At 36.7% G+C, this 23,007-nt stretch overlaps 1 protein-coding gene across 3 annotated transcripts in view; it reads left to right on the top strand.

Annotated features, from left to right (window-relative positions):
- Nucleotides 1-23,007, top strand: part of rcor1 (REST corepressor 1) — a 124,449-nt gene that overhangs the window by 88,610 nt on the left and 12,832 nt on the right. The window contains exons 4-9 of one of the 3 annotated variants that reach the window (XM_060829250.1): nt 1,352-1,404; nt 7,940-8,101; nt 13,314-13,435; nt 18,196-18,280; nt 19,906-20,100; nt 22,911-22,988. In XM_060829250.1, coding sequence (XP_060685233.1) covers nt 1,352-1,404; nt 7,940-8,101; nt 13,314-13,435; nt 18,196-18,280; nt 19,906-20,100; nt 22,911-22,988 — 695 coding nt within the window. Of the gene's footprint in view, nt 1-1,351; nt 1,405-7,939; nt 8,102-13,313; nt 13,436-18,195; nt 18,281-19,902; nt 20,101-22,910; nt 22,989-23,007 lie in introns of all 3 variants that reach the window. The other 2 variants (XM_060829249.1, XM_060829251.1) reach the window with 2 other exon arrangements.

The raw sequence follows: 23,007 nt of genomic DNA, 5'->3' as shown, positions 1-23,007 counted from the left end.
ACACATATGAATTACTGTGAGTACAACTGAAAATAAAAAGTTGGTTCATTAGAATTGGATTGTTTTGGGAATTAGATCTTGAAGTTCAGCAATATTTGAACGGTTTCTTGAATTACTTGGATAATGGAAGAGAAAAGACTTCGCATTTTGTAGCATTGCCAAATTTATCAAAATATAATGTGAATATCTGCTAAGTACTTGAGTATAGGAAGGACCATTTACTTGCAATGGTTTCAAACTTTGTTAATAATTATCACCAGTGTCATAACCAAAGGACACAGGACAGCCTTTGTAGCCGAGGATACTATGTAGGCGAAACTAAATTGTAAGCTCCTTTTAAAGAGATCATCCTTTGGTTTAGGAGACCAAAATTGTACGCCAGATATCCTCACACCAAAGCTATAGAAAACAGGCATAATTGAGATGGACACTAATACAACATTACTTAGTGCTTTAGTTACAGAAGAATGTAGACATGTTAAATGGTTGCCTGTTGAAAGCTAATGAATTAATCAAAGACTGTGGAAAAGCTCACTTTTATTTCAACCTTGATTTTTGTTGCTTCCTGCTTTATAGAAACTCTTTTGTTGTAACTTGAGGTAGCCCTGAACGATATCATGTAAACAATTTTACTTATTTAATACCAGATTTGTGCCTTTTTGGTTGGAAGGGAATATTTAATGCTCTGAATGACTAATCGTTGACACTCTCAACTACTTCATTATGATTGGCAATAGCTTCTGTTCTGCTTACTTTTTAAATCTATTCCATTATTGCAGTCACTTGAAGTAAGAACAGAAAAATACCATATAGCACTTTTAACCTACTGCACCATTCAGTATAATCATGGTTATTTGGTTCACCTCGACTTTCCTGCCTGCTCCCTTTATCCTGAGATTCCTTGCTGCATGTTTCAGCCTTAATTATATTCACTGATAAGATATCTTAGACAAATATCTGATTAAAAAGAGGAATTTCTGTTGTTTAAGCGTGTGATCTTTGGTCCAAAGAGCAAGCTTTTAAGTTGTATTTCAGTTGTCTTATGCATTAAGTTACAACAGTACCGATTGTAAATATTTTCATTGGTCTTGAAGATCCTATTTCATCTTGAATCTGGCTAAGGTATAAAAGTAAATTCTTCTCTTCACTATTAGCGTGTTAATTCGAGTGGATTGCTTGCTCTTAAAATTTGCCCCATTTCATTCTGGTTATTTCAGTGGAATAAAAGTCTGGGTTCAACAGTGGGGTCATGATTCCCTTGACTAGGTTAACATGCAGGTGGCAAAGACTATTTTTTTGTTAATTGTCACTAAATATGAACTTTTTTAAACTTTTTCCTTTGCATTTTCAGTGGATGAGTACATTTCAATAGCCAAAGAGAAGCATGGCTACAACATGGAACAGGTAATAAATCTTTTAAGATCTGAAATTTAATCCTTGGTCTTATTCTGACTAATCTGACTGTTTAGTCTCCTAGCCCTCATGTTAACTGTTGTTGAAATGGCAGTCTTTCCCCTGATACTAACATCTCCATTTTAAAGTTGCTGTCTGCACATCTTCTCTGCACCAGTAAGCCTATTTTCAATCCCTTTGTCCTTCTAAACTAGAGCTCCATCTTCAACTTCTCTTGTTGACTGTTATCGCGTGTTTTCCACACTCTTATTTGAACTTCTCCACAGGCTTTATCCCTGCTGCAGCACCGGATTAAAATTGTAGAATTATTGTAAGTGACTGCGATGCATAACCCTTAATCTCTGTGTATTGTTTACTATCTGTCCTGTTTAATGTAGAAACTAACATTTCTTCTCCACCTCCCCTCCCGTCTCTGGTTCACTGTGAACTTCCTATCTAATTTCCACTGTAACCTGCAAATTATAGTCAGAACAACTGCAAGGAATCTTGTTGTCCCTAGACTATTGCCTTCCAAGTATTCTGTCCTTGGTCCCTTCCTTTTTAATTGCTGCATGGTCCCCATGGTGATTCCAATTGCAGATGTGGTTTCAATTTGTCTGTGTGCTGACAGAACCACCGTACTTGTACACTTCTTATTGGACTTCCTGTCCAACACCTTAATTATCTAATTGAACACTGCAAAGACCAAAGTTGTTCTCTTTTGCTCAGGTCAACACTGTATATTCTTGTCAGCAAACCTATACTAGCCATCACCATTTCAGGTGTAAAATTATTATGTAATGTTTGAATCCCTTTGTGGTTCTATATTCTTTCTTTCTCCTTTGCAACTAACCTTTCCCCAAATTTTCTATACCTATGTCTTTGGAATTGTGCTTCCAATGATCTAAACTCTATTCCCTGGAATGCTCTGGGCAAACCTCTCAAAGTTCCACTCCTCGCCCCAATCTCTTTATTAAGCACCTATTTACACTTGCTGGTTTCACCCCTTTGCTTATTTTTAATTTAAATTTTGTCCACATGGAGCACCCTGAAAAAGAGTGGTGCTGTATGATTGTAAATCAATTAATTCACATGACACAAGTCATGAGCATTATGAACACTTTCACTTATCTTGGATTAGTGACTTAACCAGCTCTCAGCTGAGTACCATCCAAGATAAAGTAGTCCACTTGTTTGGCTGTCTATCCATGCAATTTAAATATTTACTTCCAGCAACATGAATGCATGGTGTTACAGTGTTTACTTCGTCCAAAATAAACCAACAACCTCTGCCACTTAGACAAGGGCGCAGATATTTGCAAATGCCACCACCTTAAGTTCCCCTCCAAATGGCATGCCATTTTTACATGGAGCAATATTACGGTTTCATTGTCAAACTCATGAAATTCCCTTTTCTAGCAACTCTGTAATATACCTGTACCAAATTGACTGCAATGGTTTATGAAGGTGGCTTATCACTGCCTTTTGTAGGCAATTAGCGATATACAATAAATGCTAGCCATGTTCATGATACCCATACACGCTGAAAGAATTTTAAAAAAGCATTTTCATCCTCTGACCCACTCTTAAAAGCAGAATATTTATACTGCTGGTTCAGTTTAGGTCCTGGTCAAATATTTAACAGCTATTACAATTCATTTGCACTGTTTCTGATTCATTCTTGAACAGCTACCTAACTTAAGATGGATAATAAATGTCCTTACCATTTCTTTTGTTCTTTTGGTATTTTTAAATCTATGCATACCACTGAGATATCAAGAAATAATTAACTCGCTTTCACTTATTAAAGTGATATTAGCTATGAATACCTTTTTTTTTACTTTTCTCAGTTCAAGGAATAAATAGCGTCTGTCATAATTGAAACTTCTTTTCTGTGGAACCAAGTTTAGTGAATCTCCTCTGCACCCCCTCTGCATGGTGTTCAGGTGTTTGTTATTGTAGGATGCTGCAAACTGGCCATAAAATTGTAATCAAAGATTCCCTAAAGTTAGGATGCCTGTCCCCCCGCTCCTAGGAATTTCCATTTCACATATTTGAAAGGTTGTGATTCAAGGTTCTGATCTTTAATTACCTCAACATTTTAGAAAGTGCACCTTCAGACAAACTTTCCACCTTTTCTGAGCTCTGCAAGCTTTTTAGTTTTTTGTTAGTAATTTTGTTTCAAAATTATCTAGTCTACTGTCTCTGATTCCTTGTCTCATGTGTTCCATCCCTGCTGGTGCACGTCAAAAAGCAGAAACTTCTCCTTATTCAGTTTCTTCACCATCCTTTTATCTCCTTGATTATTTACCATTGTTTTTATTTTTGTTTAACCGCTTCTCTGACTATTAAAGTCTCTAAAGTCTTGCTGACCTTTTATTGGGCATATTTCATGCTTACATAATTTGGGCAACTTCTGGTTTAATATTTTTTGAAATGTGATTACTTGATACACATTAATTGTTCTAATTTCTTGCTAATTTATCTGTCTGCTTCCCTCCTTGCTGAAATCTACTTTTCTCCAATCTTATACAGTTTCAATTTTCATGCCAAACTTAATCATTTTTCTCACTCAAAGATAGATTCTTTATTCAACAATGAATAATCAAAAGTGTCCTGCCCCTCTTGAGCTTTGCTATGTGATCTTAACTCATGTTGTGTAACATCTATTCTCATTTTGTTCACTCCCCTTATTTAGGACCAATAACCTTTTGGCTACTCTTTATCCCTTTTTTAAAAGCAATTATTGTCCTAGAAGGATATATTCCAAGTTCCTCGAAGTTACTCATCCATTCCAGAGTGTTGCCACTGCAGTAGCTGGTATGCTGCCACCTTGACCAATTGCAGTTTGTTGTGGAGAAATGATTGATAAAATTTGAGTTTATTGGTACAACATTTCAGAAGGGTGGTAAGAGATCACTGTTTTGCTGTGAACCCAAAGTTAAAAATATTTTGGACTGAAAAATCGGGTCTCTTTCCAAAGGATTTGGGTTTTTGTGGTTGCCATTATTGAAGCTAGCTTTTTATTCCAAGTTGATTTAATTAACTGAATTCCTGTTTCCTACTGGCTGTGGTGGGATTTGATTTCCTGTTTCTGGATTCTTGTTATGGGTCATTCGATCATTTGACAACTGACATGACCACTAACATAACCACTTTGCTACCGTATCTGGGAGGTTGTGCTGCTCCTTTCCAGAGCCAATTTTGTTTGGATCACAGCTAGTTTTGTGCATTTCTCCTTCAAGTAAGGAATTTTCCCACCCTTTATGTAATAACTATCCTTATTTGAATGGAGACAGGCAGTTAGAGGGCAAAGCTCCTTGCCATTGCTTCAAGAAAGTATATTGAGTGTAGTTTCTTGAAAGTGGTCCTTTAGTGTTGAAGAATCGCTTGACTGTGCTGTTCCTCCTTGCCATAATGAGTAATTACTGTGTATCATGTACGAAGCTAGATTCTGATACTTCCAAATAGCCCTAATCATAAAGTCCATTGTTGAAATAAGCAGTTTATAGCAATATACACAAAAGAACTGATAATTCATAATATTGAACCACCATTAGTAGGAGAATATAACGTGTTTGCACACGCATCTTCCATCCTAAATGTGAACATAGAAGTTTATAATAGAATAGAACAAAAACCAAAATGCAGCCTCTTAAGATGGCGACTGAGTTATATCTATTAAAATTGGTCCAACATTTTCTCAAACATGAACCCCTCCTCACCTTAAAAGACTAAATTTTGCTGTTTGATTGGTAGTTATGACACAGGGATAGCCAGCCAAACGAATTCATCCTAACTATCATGGGAGTCACAATACGGTGAAATGCAAACAATTCAACAACTCTGTAAAGTTACCCACTTGTTCTTAACCAGACTTTAACAATATCAGATCAAGAACAAGTTTATAATGTAAACAAAACTTAAGAATTTATTGTTAATAATGTAATATTAAAAGAACACAGTTAAATAGCATCATCTAATTAATATCTATAATCAAAAGCCCAATCTTCTTTGATCATAATTCCTACTGTCTCTCAAACAGATGCATAGTTAAAGGATAAAGTAAAAAAGAATTGTAATATGCAAGCTCAATAAACTGTTTCAAACAATGCATACCAGGCTTTCTTGACATAGTTGTGCAATCTGTTTCAAACCAAAAAAAAACTAGAAGAAAGATAATGAATGCCTACATACAGTCCTATTATATTTCTTCCTCTGCTGTCTTCCAAGTTACAAATATCATTGGTGATGAGTACACCATAATGCGTGTGGAAATAAACTTCAACATGAGAACCAAAAATATATTTGGTAATATTTTTATTGCCTTAACCCTCCTGCCCCTGCCACCCCCCCCCAGTCTCATAATTACTTTCAAAGCTGATTTATTAAGCAGAGATGGTTATATTCTGAAGGTTAGTTCAAAGACAATAAATAATTCCACCTTATGATTGGCTATGATGGACTTCTGCACTTTTGACCAAGTGCGGTGATGTTCTCTTTCCTGATGTTGAGATTTCATGCCAATGGAGGAACTTTGAAAAGTAACTCTGCAAGTTAGGTTATTTAGTTCAAATATTATTCCACGTATGTATGATTTGAAAACTTGCTTATATTCTCTTCTGCTCGAATTTTTGAAGCAATATTTTCACAATGCTCTTAAAGATATTTTGGTTCAAACTTTCCATGCTGAATTTGATCAACTGCTTCATTCAGATATGGAAACTACCACTTCTGATGACAAACTTGTGATGTAGACTGAACATCTGATGGAGTACTGGTAGATAATGCCTGTGTGTAACAAGCAAATATTTGATGCCTAATAAAACTTTACATGTGACTAATGATTTTAAAAAAAAGCTTCTGAAATACATAGACATTTACCAAAGTACAGCCTGAAAATAGGATGTAATATAGTTAGAAATTAGCTGTGAGCATACTTTGTTTAATACGAAATGACAAAATAATAGGATAGCATCCAGGTTATGTATAATTATTCAAAACATCATAGAATATCAGGTTTTACAGTTCTCATATAACACAGGACTGGATGTTGGAAATCTGAAACAATAAGTGTGCTGGTGAAATGCAGCTCTGGCAGCTTCTGTGCAGAGGAAAAATAGTTATAACGTTCCAAGTCCAGCAACCCGTCATCAGAGCACAGACCATTCTGATGAAGGATTATTGTGCTCAAAACGTTATAATTCAGTTTTGCTGTCTACAAATGCTACCAGACCTGCACAGCAACTTCAGTTTTTGTTTGAAGTTTTACTGCTTGTTGATTTGAAACCAAATCTGTAACTTGAATAATGAGAACAATTGTGCTTTTGTGTGTGTGTACATGTGTGTTTTTTATTATTAACATTACAGTTTCTAAAAGGATTGATCTTGGCTAACTTCCTTTCAAATGTTATATTATAATAAGTTGTTTAGTTTCGAACCAATACATTAAACTACAAAAATTTAGTTCAATAAGCCAATTCTGTAAAGAGCTTGAAGTAATCACTTTGAAGGTGACAAACCTTTGATTTCATTTAATTAGCTAGTTCAGCTTCACTGCAGGTTATGAAGCTGGTGTCTCGGAGTTTTAGAGTGCTAGAGCTGTTCTTTATTCTGCTTACTGTCTCACATTTTGTTCATGACTCCGTCCCCATTCCGTTGAGTCTTTCTAGATTGAAAATACTGTATTTCAACTGTTGATAGGTGACAGCTAGAGCTATCTAGTTCACAGCAATTGGATGAAAGTTATAAAATAAAGTTTTGCATTTCATATAGCACCTGTTGTAACCACTTGATGACCTCAATCACTTTAAAACCAATGAAATACTTTTGAAATCTAGTAACTGTTGTAATGCAAGAAATGCAGCAGACCATTTGAGTGAGCTCCCACCAGGAGCAGCAGTGTGATAACCACGTTATCTGCATTTGCTGATTTTTATCAAGGGATTTACTAGCTAGGGGAAAGTGAGGACTGCAGATTCTGATTCCTGAAGAAGGGCTCATGCCCGAAACGTTGATTCTCCTGTTCCTTGGATGCTGCCTGACCTGCGCTTTTCCAGCAACACATTTTCAACATTTACTAGCTAGGGCACAAGGATAACTTGTCTGCCATTTTGTCAAAATCTTGAATCTAGCTGTATATGTAGAAGTGGCTTGTTTAAATCCCGCATCAGAGGCAGTACTTTACACTATTGTATTTCCTCAGTATACACCAGAGTGCCAACTTTTGATTTTAGTGCTCTTGCCCTGGAGTGGGACTTCAGCTCTCAATCTTCGGACGCAAGTGAGAATGCTACCAGCTTGAGCTATGACTGACGCAGGAATCTTTTATGCTTTGAAATTGTGGTTTTGTGTGTACCAGTGAATGACCAGACTCTTATGTCATGTTCATGCAGATGGGTAATTGAGTGCCTGTCAATTTCAGCAACTATTCTGCCACCTGTCTATCCATTTTAAGATCTTGTTCCAGTTCTGTCTTGACTTAGCATATACTGTATCTAATTTTAATGTCTTGATTTTATTTGCACTCATAATGAATTTTCTATAGGCTTTAGGTATGCTCTTTTGGCACAAACACAATATTGAGAAGTCTTTGGCTGACCTTCCAAACTTCACACCATTTCCAGATGAGTGGACTGTGGAGGACCGGGTCCTTTTTGAACAAGCATTTAGTTTCCATGGGAAAACCTTCCACAGAATTCAGCAAATGGTAGGAAAAAGTGAATTAATTTTAAATTCCTTTTCAAATAAAGTGAATAAATGAGAATACTTTAAATTGCACACAGTAATTACCTTAAGTTACACCTTGTGCATTGACCATGTATGTTTCCTTCCATAACCTGAGCCTGCTGGAACTTAGTGACCATGTTATGCTGAACATAAGAAAAGAGAACATTTTATATAATTCATGCAGAGATGCTATTTTCGTTTTCATTCATTGTAGTGTACTCTCCCTGCATAAGAATCTGAACTTTAGACAGGCAGACTCTTGTTCAGTACTGTAGTATGATAAGTGCATGGCATTTAGCACTATTAATTTATCATTAAATGCATAGTCTAGTCAGAGTTTTCCATGAAGTCGGTGTTTCCTGTTTAAAATCCTGTTTAAAATCCTGTTTAAATTCTTCAGTTTTAATGAAAATGTTACATCCTGAGATGGTTGTTTTCATCTATTACAGCAAGAATATCCCTTGTATTACTGGTGTTCCTGCTCAGTTGCCACTATCCAAAGATCATTGCTGGGAGTGTGCATTAGTTAGGGCAGACTGGGGTCCACTATGATCACTCCTGCAATGAAAAACCAACCACTATAATTAATCGAGTATTGCAGATGAATATTTTTTTGAAGCATTGGTGAATGAACTGCATTTGTAAAATGTTTAGGTCCTCAGGAAAGTGGCAAGAGTAATGAAGACTTTTATTTTAGATTTCAAACTTCTGTAATCATTTCAGCAATACAACAGTATGGTCTAAAATCATACTTTTCTGAAACCCAGGCTGTCAACTCAGAAAATTTATAGCTTTGAAAGAAGTGGGAAGCGTGCATGGTTTACTGAACTGGCAAATTGTAATCTTGTGTGTTTGGCCTAAGCAAGCAATTAAATGTCAATTGTAAGAACGCACAAGGAATTTCGAATGACCCAGTCATAATCTAACGCAGTTATTGTATCTGTACATATATCTGTACATATTCCTCAACAGAAAATTTGAATAAACATGCAACCATTTAGCCAGTGCTTTAAATTGATAATTCTACTGGAACTTGTTGATATTTACTATTTTGTGACAAAGAGGAGCTGCATGTGTTTTTTTAAAATGTATTTGGTTAAGTTGCACCTCCATTTCATTATAAATAAGAAAATAATTATTGATTCTACCTTTGATACATTTGCTGTCTTTTCATCTACGAAGATTATGGACAGAGTGTGAAATACCCCCATTTTAGAAGAGGTATTTTAATCAGGTGTACCTTTGGCTGAAGAGGCCATTCAATGAGAAGTAGGTTCTTCCACACATGCTATGCATGGCATTATCAGGTGTTATTGTAGGCTGCTGTTGCCAAGTGCTGTAGCCACTGGTGGTAGTGATTGTACATGTCAGCCTATAGTGGGTATCACCACTTTCCCAGTGAGCTTCAATAATTAAGGTTTGGGGGCCTTCAGGTCATCATTGCAAGCATCGTTGAATGGAATGTTGGGCATTCCACTGTTTTTTTTTCTCTGACTACAGTTACCTAGTTGCACAGTATTTGGGAAATTGTGCAATCCTGTGTTGATCAGATCTCATTGCCATTCTTTAGACTCTGTGGAATGACGATAGTTTGTGCCAATATTTGTCTTGAAAGAATGTATTTGTGATGGAATGCTTTCAGGACACAATGCTCAAGAATGCCATATGAACAAGTAGCAGGAGTTGGTCATTTGGCTTCTCAGACCTGCTCTGCTATTTAATAAGATTGTGGCTGATCTAATTGTGACCTCAAATCCATGTTCCTGCATACCCCTGATAATCTTTCATCTGCTTTCTTACGATGATTCTATCCTCCCCAGAGTTTATTTTTAAAAAATCCAAGCACTCTGTTTTGGCTGTTTATTTGAAGAGAGTTCCAAAGAGATTGAGAAATTTTCACCTCGTCTCAATTTTGAATAGGTGACCCCATGTTTTAAAATTAGTGACCCCTAGTTGTAGATGTTCACGGAGAGGATATTTCCTCTTGCATATTAACTGTGTCAAGTCTGTTCAGGGTCTTAACTTTCAATCAAGTTGTCTCTTCCTCTTATCTGCAGCAGATACAAGCCTAACCTGTCTATCCTTAACTCAAAACAACCCATCCATTCCAGGTATTAGTTTGCGAAACATTCTGTGGAGCTCTTCCAACATATTTAAATCCTTTGGACAAATAAGATGATCAGTACTGTTCGCAATACTCCAGATGTCTTTCCAATGCCCTGTGTAGTTTAATCAAACCTTTTTTTGTATTAAATTCCCCTCATATAAATGTGTTCTATTAGCTTTCCTAATTACTTGCTGTAGCTGCGTACTAACCTTTTGACATTTATGCTTTAAGACACCAGAATCTCTTGAATGTTATCTTTGGCCATGCAACGTGTCAGATAAGGTCAATGTGCCACAATTGTATCACTGTTTCAATATGTGCATTGAATTTACCCAGCTTTCTTCCCATTTGGACAGCTCCTCAGAATGTCATCTAGGGTGTCATAGATATGTTCTTTTTCTGAGATGCTGGATGCAGGCAGATACGGTATTGGCTACATTTCTATCAGATCATAGCTTTAGGGGAGTGCTTAAAGTTGCTTTGGACTATTTAATTGATTGTGCCAATTGGTCACTCACTGAAGTTTGTACCACAGTGGTCTTCAATACACTTTTTTCATTTTGGTAAAAGATTGATTACACCTCACTTGTCAGTTAATCTGGTTTCTTATGGAATGGCAGTGTCAACAGGCTTGTGTAGCTCATGGTTAACTTGGACTGTCTTGCATATGCTTGCTTTGGGTTGCAGGACATTGTTCATGCTAGGGCACAAGATCCTTGCAATCAGCTTCCAAGTCAAAAGGTTGCTTTTATTTTTGTAATGCAGGCCTGCTTATGATGTGCATACTTGTGAGCATGTGCACCCCTCTTTCAACCTCATAGGCTGGTACCCAGAGAAAAGGGTCCTTTACACCTAGGGCCTAGTTGATTGCAGGAGTTGTCAGAAGATGACTTGAGAGAAATACAATCTGCCGAATGGGATTCCACTTCAGATTTTGGATTAGATTTACTCCGTTAACCATTAAATCATCTTAATGTGAATGCGGTAGCTGCAGGATATGAATTGCCAGGGTTAGTGAATGGAACGCTGAGGGCAAAATCCTATCTATTTTGACACTGTTATTAAAATGTGCAGATCAACCATGTTCAAAGAATATATTTTAATTCTGTCATGACATTAGTTATTTTCATAGAAATCCAAGTATTTTTATTTTATAGAATGATGCCAAAAGCATAGGTTCAATTCCTGCACCAGCGGAGATTACCATGAAGGACACTCCTTCTTAACTTCTCCCCTTCCCTGAGGTGGTGACCCTCCAGTTAAACTACCACCAACAGAATCTCTCATGAGAAAGCAGCCCTATGCAGTCTAGCAGTCTGGTAAGACCAGGAGACTTAGATAAGGTGGGACTTTTGTGAAACTTTTCAAACGTTAAGTCTGAATCTTGGGATTCTGTCTGTTTTGTTGAAGGGTTTTTAACCATATGATTCAGTAGAAAATAGCTAGGCCTAAAACTGTGAATTAGAACAGACTAATTTTATCACTTGGCCATTAAAATCCCACGGTTTTAAAATATTGGTGAATGCACTGAATAAAAGTTGAAGATAACTGGTGGAGTGTGACTATAGGTATTTATGGGATTTAGGAAATGATTGTTTTCTTTTATTCTGGTAAAGATGTTGCAAAGTAGACCTGAATTTTTAAAAACTGGGAAGTAGGCAGACTGTCTTTTTTTATCTGTTAGTTTGTATCTCAGTGAAGTGTAAAATTCTGACCCAGCATCTGACAACAGATATCTACACCTGAATGCTTCTATGGGGCTGGGTCTGAGTAAGATCCTTTTTGAAGGATCTGTGCAGACTTGATGGGCTAAATAATCTCTTTCCATACTGTAGGAATTCCGTGATTCTACATTTATATTAGTATTGCTCCACAAAATAAGAGTCAAGCTACAGTGGAATAGTGACATTTATCACTGTTCTTTCTAAACCTTCCATTTTGTCATATGACAAGAAATTTACTAGCAAAAATTACGTGGTTACGTGAAATGAATCTCAACAAGACGTGTTTTTTTTTAAATTTAAAGAAATGTTAATTTTTTAATTCATTCACGGAATGAGGGCTTTGCTGACTAGGTCAGCATTTATTGTCCATCTCTAACTGTTTAGAGGGCAGTTAAAAGTCAACCATATTGCTGTGAATCTGAAGTGACATGTAGGCCAGGCAAGGCAAGGTGGCAGTTCCTTTTCCTAAAGGAAGGATATTAGTGAATCAGGTGTGTTGTTCTGGCAACTGACTGGATTTATGGTCATCATTAAACTCTTAATTCCAAATTATAATCTAATTAAGCAAATACCTGTTTTAATGGGTGGCTCTTTCTTTAAAAGAAAATGTCTCCCATACTGCAGTGTAAAAAAAAATTCATATGCAAGGATGAGTTTTCATTGCGTAGATGTTTCTATAATCTAGTTCATTTCTCCAAAATACAATTCAGTTCTCTTTCAAACATTTAACTGGTCTACTCAATATTTTTTTAAAAGGTAGTATCCATGTTAACAAACCAGAACTATTCGGTACCCTTACACAAAGGAATATTCCTTTCAATTAAGAACATGGATTGTGCGTGTTGATGGGCAGTTTGACATTAAAATGAAATGCTCAACCTTATCTCTTTAACAGATGTCACTGGAGAAGAAACTGTGGTTGACCTCACCCAAACATAAGATCACCAAGACTACCTGACTGTAATACTGCTGCTGCTGCCCAAGTTGAAATGAAATAAAGTAGCTCAAAATAGAGATTGAACCATAAGTCTTTCCATGTTTGACCCAGTAGTTTAGTTAGAGGATACATTTATCTGTTGAACAATGAATCACTTCCATTTATATTTTTATAAATTTCTGTAACATGAGCAGTAATAGACCATTCAAACCTTAAACTATTGCTATTTGGTACCATGATGAATGAACAACCGCCCCTTTCCTGTCATACTCCTTGATTATGTTGGTGCTCAAAAATCTATCATGGTCCTAAATATAGCCGTTGACTGAATATAGATTTTTGTTTGATTAGGTAGGTACACTAAGTGGATTTTTAAAATGTAGTTTTTTTCTGCAAAACTTGTTAACCGTATGTGTCTCCATAGTTGCCTGACAAATCCATAGCTAGTCTGGTAAAGTTCTATTACTCTTGGAAGAAGACACGGACCAAGACCAGTGTAATGGATCGTCATGCTCGCAAGCAGATGAAAAGAGATAAGGAAGGAAGGTAAATATTGCTACACCAACTCGACTGTATGGCACAAGTTGCTGGAGAGCAGGAAAGATACGTTGCTTGATATCTGATGTAAAACACTGCAGTAAGTAAATAGTTCAGAATGATGTGTGCATGTTTGCTAGTTTGCTCTCTAAATAAAATAGATACAACTTAGAAAGTGGGTAATTGGCAAAGGAGGTGTCGCCAGTCAATTTGTAGCTGAGGCAAATATGCCTAAATATTAAATCTACTTGTACCTAACGTGTATCTAAAGTGTGAAATGAAAGATAACCTTTTAAAATTAAGTAGTTCTTCTTTCCCTAGAAATAATTTTCTATAACAGTTCCTAATTGAAGAGTACTTTTCTTTTTAAAAGCTGACTTCTGTTTTTTTTAAACTAACTTTGTGACATCGGAGTGAGATTGATATGCACATAAATATTCAGTTTGTATTTTGAGCCATTAGCATGTCTGCTTTGGTTTACATGCATGAGGGAGTTTAATAATTAACTGGTCAGTATTTCTAGAGCCGTTTTTGTTTAAACCAGTATGAGGGGGTTCTTAAGGTGATGGGAATTTGTTTGCCTTGTTTTATGATTAGACAGTAAATATTGAAAAGCATTAGCTTGTTTTCAACTTAGAAGAATGAGGTTTTTTTTGCCTTGAGGAAAGACCCCCGTAACTTGGAAACATTTTGGTTTCAGTTCAGAGGTCCCTTGGTGGGAGTCAGATGTAAGACCATTTTTCTGTAAGAGCAGAGATAGATTACCTCAGTGGAAGGGTTTTGCTTGAATGTTCCAGAACATAAGTTTGGTTAGAACCCTGAAGGTGTTATTTGAAACTGAGCAAGTCTAAGCTCAGTTGTGTGACTGATTAAGATCAGGAATTGGAAGGAGCAGTTAAATTATGGATGTGGTGGAAAAGGCAAATTCCCTCTGAATCCATAAAATAACGGTATTGGGGTAGAAGAGATCGCATTTTACTCTTCTTTGTGAAATCTTTCCAATTGTATTTTATGAATTTTGATTTATTTTATTTACGTTCAGTTTATTTTGCAAAGTAACTTTAGTTTTAATGTTCAAACCAGTCTGCAGCATTGTGTGATTTTGTTTCACTGAAACATAAACCCATTAAATAAAAAGCAATAAAATCTGCCAAGCCAGATCTGATCTGACTTGCCCAGCAATAACATGAGCTGGGCTCGTAATAAAAGTTTTAAAAGTAATGGTTTTCCCAAAACTGACAGTTTTGAAAAATGACTTCAGTTTCCCTGTACTGTGTCCCTGATTTATGAAAGTCTGACTTACAAACAATCCCATGCTTGGGTGTAAATTTTAAAAACTGATAAATGAATATTTCCTGTGCTTACCAACAGCTGCTTAACATTGTCCTATGTTTTATTCTAATTTGCGTGCAAATTAACTTGGGGACAGACTCGAAGAGAACCTGTTGGCAACTCGGGGACTACCTAAGTGAACATCATGAATACATGAACATGAACTTGTCCCAAAAAGACATGACCCACTCTCACTAGTATCCTTACATACAGATGAGGAAGGAGCCCACTTCAACTGGGACAACACATCCATCCTAGGGCAAGCCAAACAGAAATGCACAGGAATTCCTAGAAGAATGCATTCCAACCGGAACACTATCAACAAACATTGACTTGGATCCCATTTACCACCCCCTAAGAAAAAGAACAGGAAATGACATCACCACAGGAAATGATCACCAGCACAAGGAAACCTAAACACAAATAGAAAGTGGGCCATGCCACCAGCGCTTCATCCAGAAGCTCACTGATGATGTTACATAGTATGGTGATGAAACATCTGAAAACGCACCTTCCAGCTCAGTGAGCAAGCCTGCCTGTATGACATATGCCAACAAGAACATATAAATGCAGTTTTACTCCCATTAATTCAAAGGATTTTTTGGTGGTAAGGGAGAATGCAATTTAGCACTTTTTCTTGGATTTTCCACCCATGAAACACTAAGTGGGCTCTGAAAGCAACCAGGCGGTGCTATAAGAATTAGGAAAGTGCGCTGGACTGCTCATCTTGAAGTGCTTGTAAACTTCAGTCACTTTGCAAAATCCAGCAATTAGATTCAATTCATTCATACTTGGTAAATGCAAAGATAAGTTCCATTGGAACATCAAATTCTCTCAATTATCTTAAAATTTGTGGCCATTGTAGTGAAGATGGGTTGCTCAGTATCTAGCATGCTAAATTGCATCTTTTGATTCCTAGATATCTTGCATTATCCATTATAACATCAGTGATCTCAATGTCAAGACTCAACTTTACAAAATAGCTTCAAATGTTGCATATGCTGGCAAAGACCTGCAAATGAACACTTGACTTTGTTGCTTCAAAATTTTGATTGCACTTGCTGCTACCCTTGCCATCTGGATGAGTTAGTAGTGCCAAAAGTAAGCTGGCAACAGATTCTACTTTAACCTACAAGTATTCTTGAGAGCTCCACAGTTGTCAGCTATTACCATGACCCTTCTGCTTTGTGATGCCATATTTTGGTCAGACTTATGCGCATTTTCCTTAGAGTTCCAATCATCCTTTCTTCCAGGTCATATTGCTTTTATTAAAAATAAAGAATATGTTGTGCCATCCAGGAATTCCTAGTTACCGGCAGCTTTCTTTTCCTCCCAGTTGTGATAATATAGACTTGCAAGGAATAATTTAAGTTTAGTAGGTTTTGTCCTTGTACTGTTTCATATTGATGAAAGCTTGCATTCTCCTTGAGTGCACAAATAAAGGAGGATATCTTTATCAGTGTTTAATTAAGATATCTGGCCAATGATTTCAGAAGTTTCGTAATTCTCTGTTTTGAATTCTCTGTCATAATATAATTCCCTCATTGGTGTGTTGGTATTGGTCTAATTGTTTTTAATGTTAATGTTTAGTTAGATAACAGGCCACATTCTGAATTTTTAATAATTATTACAGTTTCAAGCCAAGAAAGTTTGTACCACTGCCTTGTATGAGTAGACTTTGAATCTGAATTGATTGGCAAAATTAATTGAATTTGACCTATTTGGGTAATACAGATTCAAATTTTAAAAATCATAGCTATTTGAGGAAGAATTTGAAATAAACGGCCTATTCCTGTTCCTATGCTTTTTTGAGTTAAACAAAATAAAGTGCATTTTGTGTGATTTTGTTTTTGCATGGATATATTTGAATTAACATAACTTTTCTAATATTAAAAAGTGAACATGACCATTTATCACCCTGTCAGTCAATTTGTGCTCATCAGTGTTGGGATGTCTCATCAACAGTGCTATCCAGTAGCACTTACTTAACAATAGCCTAGTCATTGATTTTCAGTTTGGTTCTGTCAGTGCTACTAAGTCCTGACCTTATACTGCTTTGGTGCAAACATGGACAAAGAATTGAGCTCCAGAGGTGACGTGAGGTGAGAGTGACTGCATCAAAGAGCCCTGGCAAAAGTGGAGTTAATGGGAATTGGAAACTGCTCTACTGGTTGCAGACATACCTAGTCCAAAGAAAGATGCTTGTGATAGTTGGAGGTAGTCCTTTCTGCTGCAGGGCATATTGCAGGAGTTCCTCAGGGTTGTGTCCAAGGCCAACCATCTTCAGCTGATTCAGCAATGACTTCCATCGTGAGTCGGAAATGAGGATATTTGCTGGTGACTGCACATGTTCAGCACTATTTGTAGCTCACCAAATACTGAAGCAGAATTGAGACCTGGATAAATCCAGGCTTGGTCTGAGAAGTGGCAAGTAACATTTGTGCCACACATGTGCCATGCAATAAACATCTCAAGCAGGAGAAAATCTAACCATTACCCCTTGACATTCAATAGTATTACCATTACTGAATCATCCAACAAAGTATGGGATTGCTGTCAATCAGAAAGCAACTGGTCATGTACATAATGTGGCCATGAGTAATCAGATTGGTAGGAATTCTGTGGCAAGTAATTCATGCCCTGTCTCCCCACAGCTTATCCACCATCTGCTAAGGCTCAGGGCAGTTGTGAGATGGAATACTCTCCATTTGCCTGGATGGTTGTAGCTCCAAAAGCACTCAAGGTTGACACTATCCAGGATAAAGCAGCCTATTTAATTAGCACCTCAGCCACCATCTTCAGCATTCGTTCACTCCACAATTGGCACTGTGGTGGCAGTATGCCCACCGTTCCCTCTATGCTGTGCCATCATTCTGAAGTTCTTTGCATGGTGATCAGGGTCAGCATATTGGACGTGGCATTGACTAGAAGTTGCTATGCCTTGGAGACCCACACAGCCTTTAGGAAAGTTAGAGGAAATGTGTGCCAACTACAAGATGTACTGCAGCAATTCACCAACATACCTTCGACAGCACCGTTCAAATCTGTAACCTCTACCAACAAGGGCATCAGAAACATGGAAATGTCATGACCTGCAAGTTCTCTTAGCATCCTGAATTGAAACTGTATTATCATTCCTTTTTTGTTGTAGGATCAAAGTCCTGGAACACCCTAACAACATTGTGGGTTTTCTACACACCAGGACTGCAGCAATTTTTTAAAAAAACAAGCAGCTTATCACCATCACCTTGGGAGTGATTAGGGATAGGCAGCTGGTGATCCTTACATTCATGTGATTTTTTTTTTAAAAACATGCGCTCCCAGAGCTTAAAATCATGCTGTATTCATTGAGGTAACTTTTCATTTTTGATCAAGACTGTTGAATAATTTTTCTTCTGATATTCAATGATTCATTTATAAGTTGTCATCCTTTGCAGTGGTGATGAGATTGAAGAATCCAGTGCAAATGCAGCTAGTATCCTTGACAATGAAATTGAGCCAAGTAAAGAGGCAAAAAAAGAGGTCAGTTGCTTTCATTTTTCGATTTAAAATCAGTTGCACACATCAGAGGTATATTGTCTTAAACACAAAGTTGGCTGGAAGTTAATTTCAGTCAGCATTTTAGATTTTTACCAGCAATTGTGAATTTTGAAATTTGTATGAATGGCCTTATTTGTATAATTTGTTTCTAAAACTCAAATCCATTCCTGATGTAACATGATGCTACATACGTTTAGTTGGAGGTATACTTACACATTGGTATTTCAGCATTTATCCCAGCTATCAATCACTCCAGTTAATAATCAAATAATCAAAGTCAAGCAAAATTTATCCATTATAATAACTAAGTGGGATATTTCTGAAACTTAATTATATTCCTCTAGATTAGGTTTGTTGAATTCAAGGAATCATGTATGTTATTGACTTATGGAATTAAGCTATCATATGAACAGGATGCACGTTGTAATCTAATTACTATATTGATTTTAAATATTATCAATTTCTGATGTATCTCTTTGTATGACTTTGGGAATTTCCCTATTGCAGACAACTAGTTTGTCAGATGAGTTATGGGGATGGGAGGATACCTTCTTAATTTATTAATAAAGCTGTTCAACTTGTAAGTAAATGAAAATGCAGTAATTTTTTTAAAAATTGTGTATCTTTTTAGGTATAATAATAATGAGATTTTGTGGTTACTTCCACGGAAGCAGTGATTTATTTTCTGTGGATCTCTTGTCTTGAAACAATACGCAAATGGACTTGCAACACTTAACAAGTTTAGCCCACTGCTTAATTTTAAGATGACATCTGCTTCTCCCATGCAAATTTGCATTTTTAATGTTGATGCTTTAACAGTGATGTTGTGATGAATTGTGATGAAGCACTACCATGAAAAGTATCTACTGTTGACTGAGCTAGCTGCAGGCTCCCATGAGACTCTAAGATACAGGAGCAGTATTAGGCTATTTGACCCATCGAGTCTACTCCACCAGCACTTTGTTGCTGATATGTTTCTCAACCCCATTCTCCTGCCTTTTCCCTGTAACCCTTGATCCCCTTACCAAATCAAGAACCTATCTGTCTTAAATGCACTCAATGACTTGTCTCTACGGCCGTCTGCAGCAGTGAGTTCTACTGATTAGCTGCCCTCTGACTAAAGCAATTCCTCCTCACATCTGTTCTAAAGGATTGTCCATTCACTTCCAGGGCTGTGGCTTCAAGTTCTAGTGTCTTGTACTAGTGGAAACGTCTTCTCCATGGCCACTTTATCCAGACCTCTAAGAGTATCAGCAGTCCCCAGAATAAACTGCATTTCGAAACTCCCAGCTTGCACCACGTTTAGCCAAAAGGACTTGAGTTAATCTTTATAGAATGATATTGAACTTGAACTGTTGGAATTGAGCATTTTGTTTTTGAAAAGCTGATTCCATGAGTAATTTTGAAAGACGTTAGTAATTTAGTTGAGAATAAGGTACTTGCAGGACTATGGATAAAAGTGTGGACCTGTTGAACTAATCAACGCTGCTTTTTCAGAGACAGTGCAGGCATGATAGAAAACTACTGTAGCGCTCTCTTGTTCTGTAAGATTCTGCTTTTTTTCTGCACCTTATGATTCCAATGTGTTCCCTTTTATCTTATAGCAGGGATCTCAAACTGTGAAAAGCGTCCCACCCAAAAAGGACACAAGAACTGTTCAAGGAAAGCAAAGAATAAGTCAGAAACCTCCAAGAGGGATGTTCCTGATTCAAGAGGATCTTGATGCATTATCTACGAGCTCTGGTGCTGCTAACACAGTTCTCAGACAACTTGATATGGAATTAGTCTCACTTAAACGTCAAGTAAGCTCTGCAACTTCTTCATTTCAGTTAATTTCAGAATTCCTTTCTCGTAACTTCTCAAACTTTTATAAGAAAACTTGTTTGACTTTCCAATATAAACATATAGTATTATACTTACAATATTAGGAATGCAGTATTAAAGTATTTGTCCTGATGAAAAGTTTCAACCTGAAACATTTACTCCCCTTCTCCTCTGTTGCTGCTTGACTTGCTATGCTTTTTCCAATTCCACTCTTTACCCACCCCAATATTAGGAACGCAGCAGGGAAAATTAGTTATGTTTACAATCAGCTAGGATCATTGCTATTCCTGGCTATTAAACTGGATCTTCAGTTACAAAAATTGCATTTCATTATAATACTTAATGATTTCCACGCTTGCTTTTCCGACACAAGACTAAAAGTGTAAATGCATGTCAATTCCAGGTGAAGGGCCCTTTATTAACCAAACATCGTTGCTGTTCCCTGTCTGATTCTGTTTGGAATGAAGCTAGTTAATGTATAAACAATGAAGATTACTATTTTCTCAAATACCCTTGGTAAATTTTAAAAAGAAAAAAATCTGATGGAAATGTAGGTTAAATGCTGAGCTAGTTCCTTGCATGTATGGATCATTTTGCAAAGTTAGATTTATGATCATTAATTTGTAAAAGTAGTAGTTTCTGCAGAAGTGTTTGACTTGTATCATTTCACAACAATATTTATAAAAATTGATTTCACGTAATATCATCCATGAACACTTTGGATTGACTTGAAACAGCAATCAAGTGTCATTGATTAAAGAATGGAAATATTTAATACTAGTAAACAAAAAAAACCCAAAGAACTGCAGATGCTGGAAGTGAGAACCATTAATAGAAATTTTGGGTCCCATTCTGAAGGTCACTGAACATGAAACATTAACTCTGCTTTCTCACCAAAGTTACTGCCAGACCTGCTGAGTTTGCCCAGGAATTTTTGTTGGTGTATTTAATAGTATTTTCTTAGCCCTCTTGCAGTGTAGTCAACAAAGGGGTGAGTTATTTGTAACTAGACCAGAAGTTCTGGATGGACAAAACAATGTTTGTTTATAGGTGTCAGCCAGTCCTGAGTAGCTTTACATCTTTGATTTTGAAAGCCCTGTACAGTAAAAGTCACAATATCTAGCTCCTCGGATTGGGGCGCTCCACCAAACAGTATTTCCCATTCCCAATACAAAATGTACCTTCTCTGGGTATATGTAAAAACAGGATTTCTAAATTGCTACAAAGGATTCCTCACAAAACATATATAGAGACTTGCACCCAAGCACTAAAAACAGCACATGCAGCACTTATAAATTTTAAGTGGCACTCCAGGAGTTTGCCATTGAAAATCAAGCACTGGGTTGGATAACATTACGTCCTTATGATATCATAATAACAGATAGATGGACTGTGTCAAAGTGTTTGACTAGAATATTTAGGGGCGAAAAATCAGAATCTTGTTTTGAATCTTGAATTTTTAAATATAACAGGATTCAAGGTTGCTATATAAAATGTTATGTCAATCTGAAATGATTGTAAAAATACTGCCTGCAGTCTATCCTCCAAATAGTTGAATTATTAATTGACTGGCTAACTGCCAATGTTAATTTACAGGCACCACCCAACCCTGGTGCTTGCTGGATAAGGCGATTTTACTGTATTTACTATTGTACAATGCAGACCCAATTGTGTAACAATGGAACCTACCCATTTGACTTGAAATATAAATATATTTGTGCATGTCTTTAATCTCTTGAGGCAAGGCTTGAATTGTTGTGCCATTTATTTCAAAGTTGAGTGAATATACAAAGCAGCAGTTATGATCAGATTTACTTAGTCAACATATATTAGTGTAATTGCATGAAGGTTACATGCACAATGTACTACCCTGCTTCAGTGGGTCATCTTGTTTGTCTTACAAGATGGCTCTGAACTTTGCTTCCATGAGCATGTCTTCTCTGGAACCTTTCTTCTTCCACTTTTGGCTTCTGTTGCAAAGGCTTTTTTGGTATCTGAGCTCCTGCTAAATTCATAAATAATCAATCACAGCACTCAAAGCTTTACCACACAGTGGTGAGAGGTATTCATCAGTTGTGGAAACGAAACACCAAATTGCTTATTTTCTCAATAATTGTATATGATCAACTTAGTTACATGTCATTTCACACCTGTTTACAAGAAGAATGTGGTTATACGCTGTTCTTGTAAAATAGATTTCAGGTAATTTCTAAATTTTTTCAGCACAAAAATGGTCAAAAGTCTTGAAACATACAGCATATGAAGCCCTCTGGTTTGATGTCCAACCATTAAGCTGATTTCATAGAATGATGCAGCATAGAACGTGGGCATTCAACTCATCGTGCTCGGATAGGATATTATAAGCTGTAATCCATGCTGTTTATTAGATTAGGGAGAATAAAGTAGCTACTGTTCACACTGTTGATTTACCATCAGTGAATTCTCCCCAAAAAGTATTTGTGTGTGATGTCCAGAGCAATCAAGTCACCTTTGGGTCTGTGGGTAATGGCCTGCTAGCACTCATACTTTTTTAAGCTTATCAATCAAGAATGACAACTTGAGCAAGGTGAAATAGTACATTGTGTCCTTGGAGATGTACACCTGCAAGGAGTTGATGGCTTCAGAATATAAGGAGGCAAGAAAATAGTCATGCTTTGTCTGTAGTGCTAATAGGAGTATAATCTCTGGGAAGGCTATGTAATATATAAATTAAATCTCTCTTAGTCTATCTTTGACAGTTTTATCAGTGACTCTTTGTTTATTGGGTCATTAAAATCTAATATTCTAGATCCAAAATGTGAAACAGATAAATGGTGCTCTCAAACAAAAATTAGACGGTGGGATAGAGGAATTCAAGCCACCTGAGGTAAGGAATTGTTCACCTT

This window comes from Hemiscyllium ocellatum, chromosome 8 (genome assembly GCF_020745735.1).
Source record: "Hemiscyllium ocellatum isolate sHemOce1 chromosome 8, sHemOce1.pat.X.cur, whole genome shotgun sequence".
Taxonomy (NCBI): Eukaryota; Metazoa; Chordata; class Chondrichthyes; order Orectolobiformes; family Hemiscylliidae; genus Hemiscyllium; species Hemiscyllium ocellatum.
The sequence above is the reverse complement of the archived record's forward strand: the minus strand, read 5'-3'. Positions and strand labels throughout refer to the sequence as shown.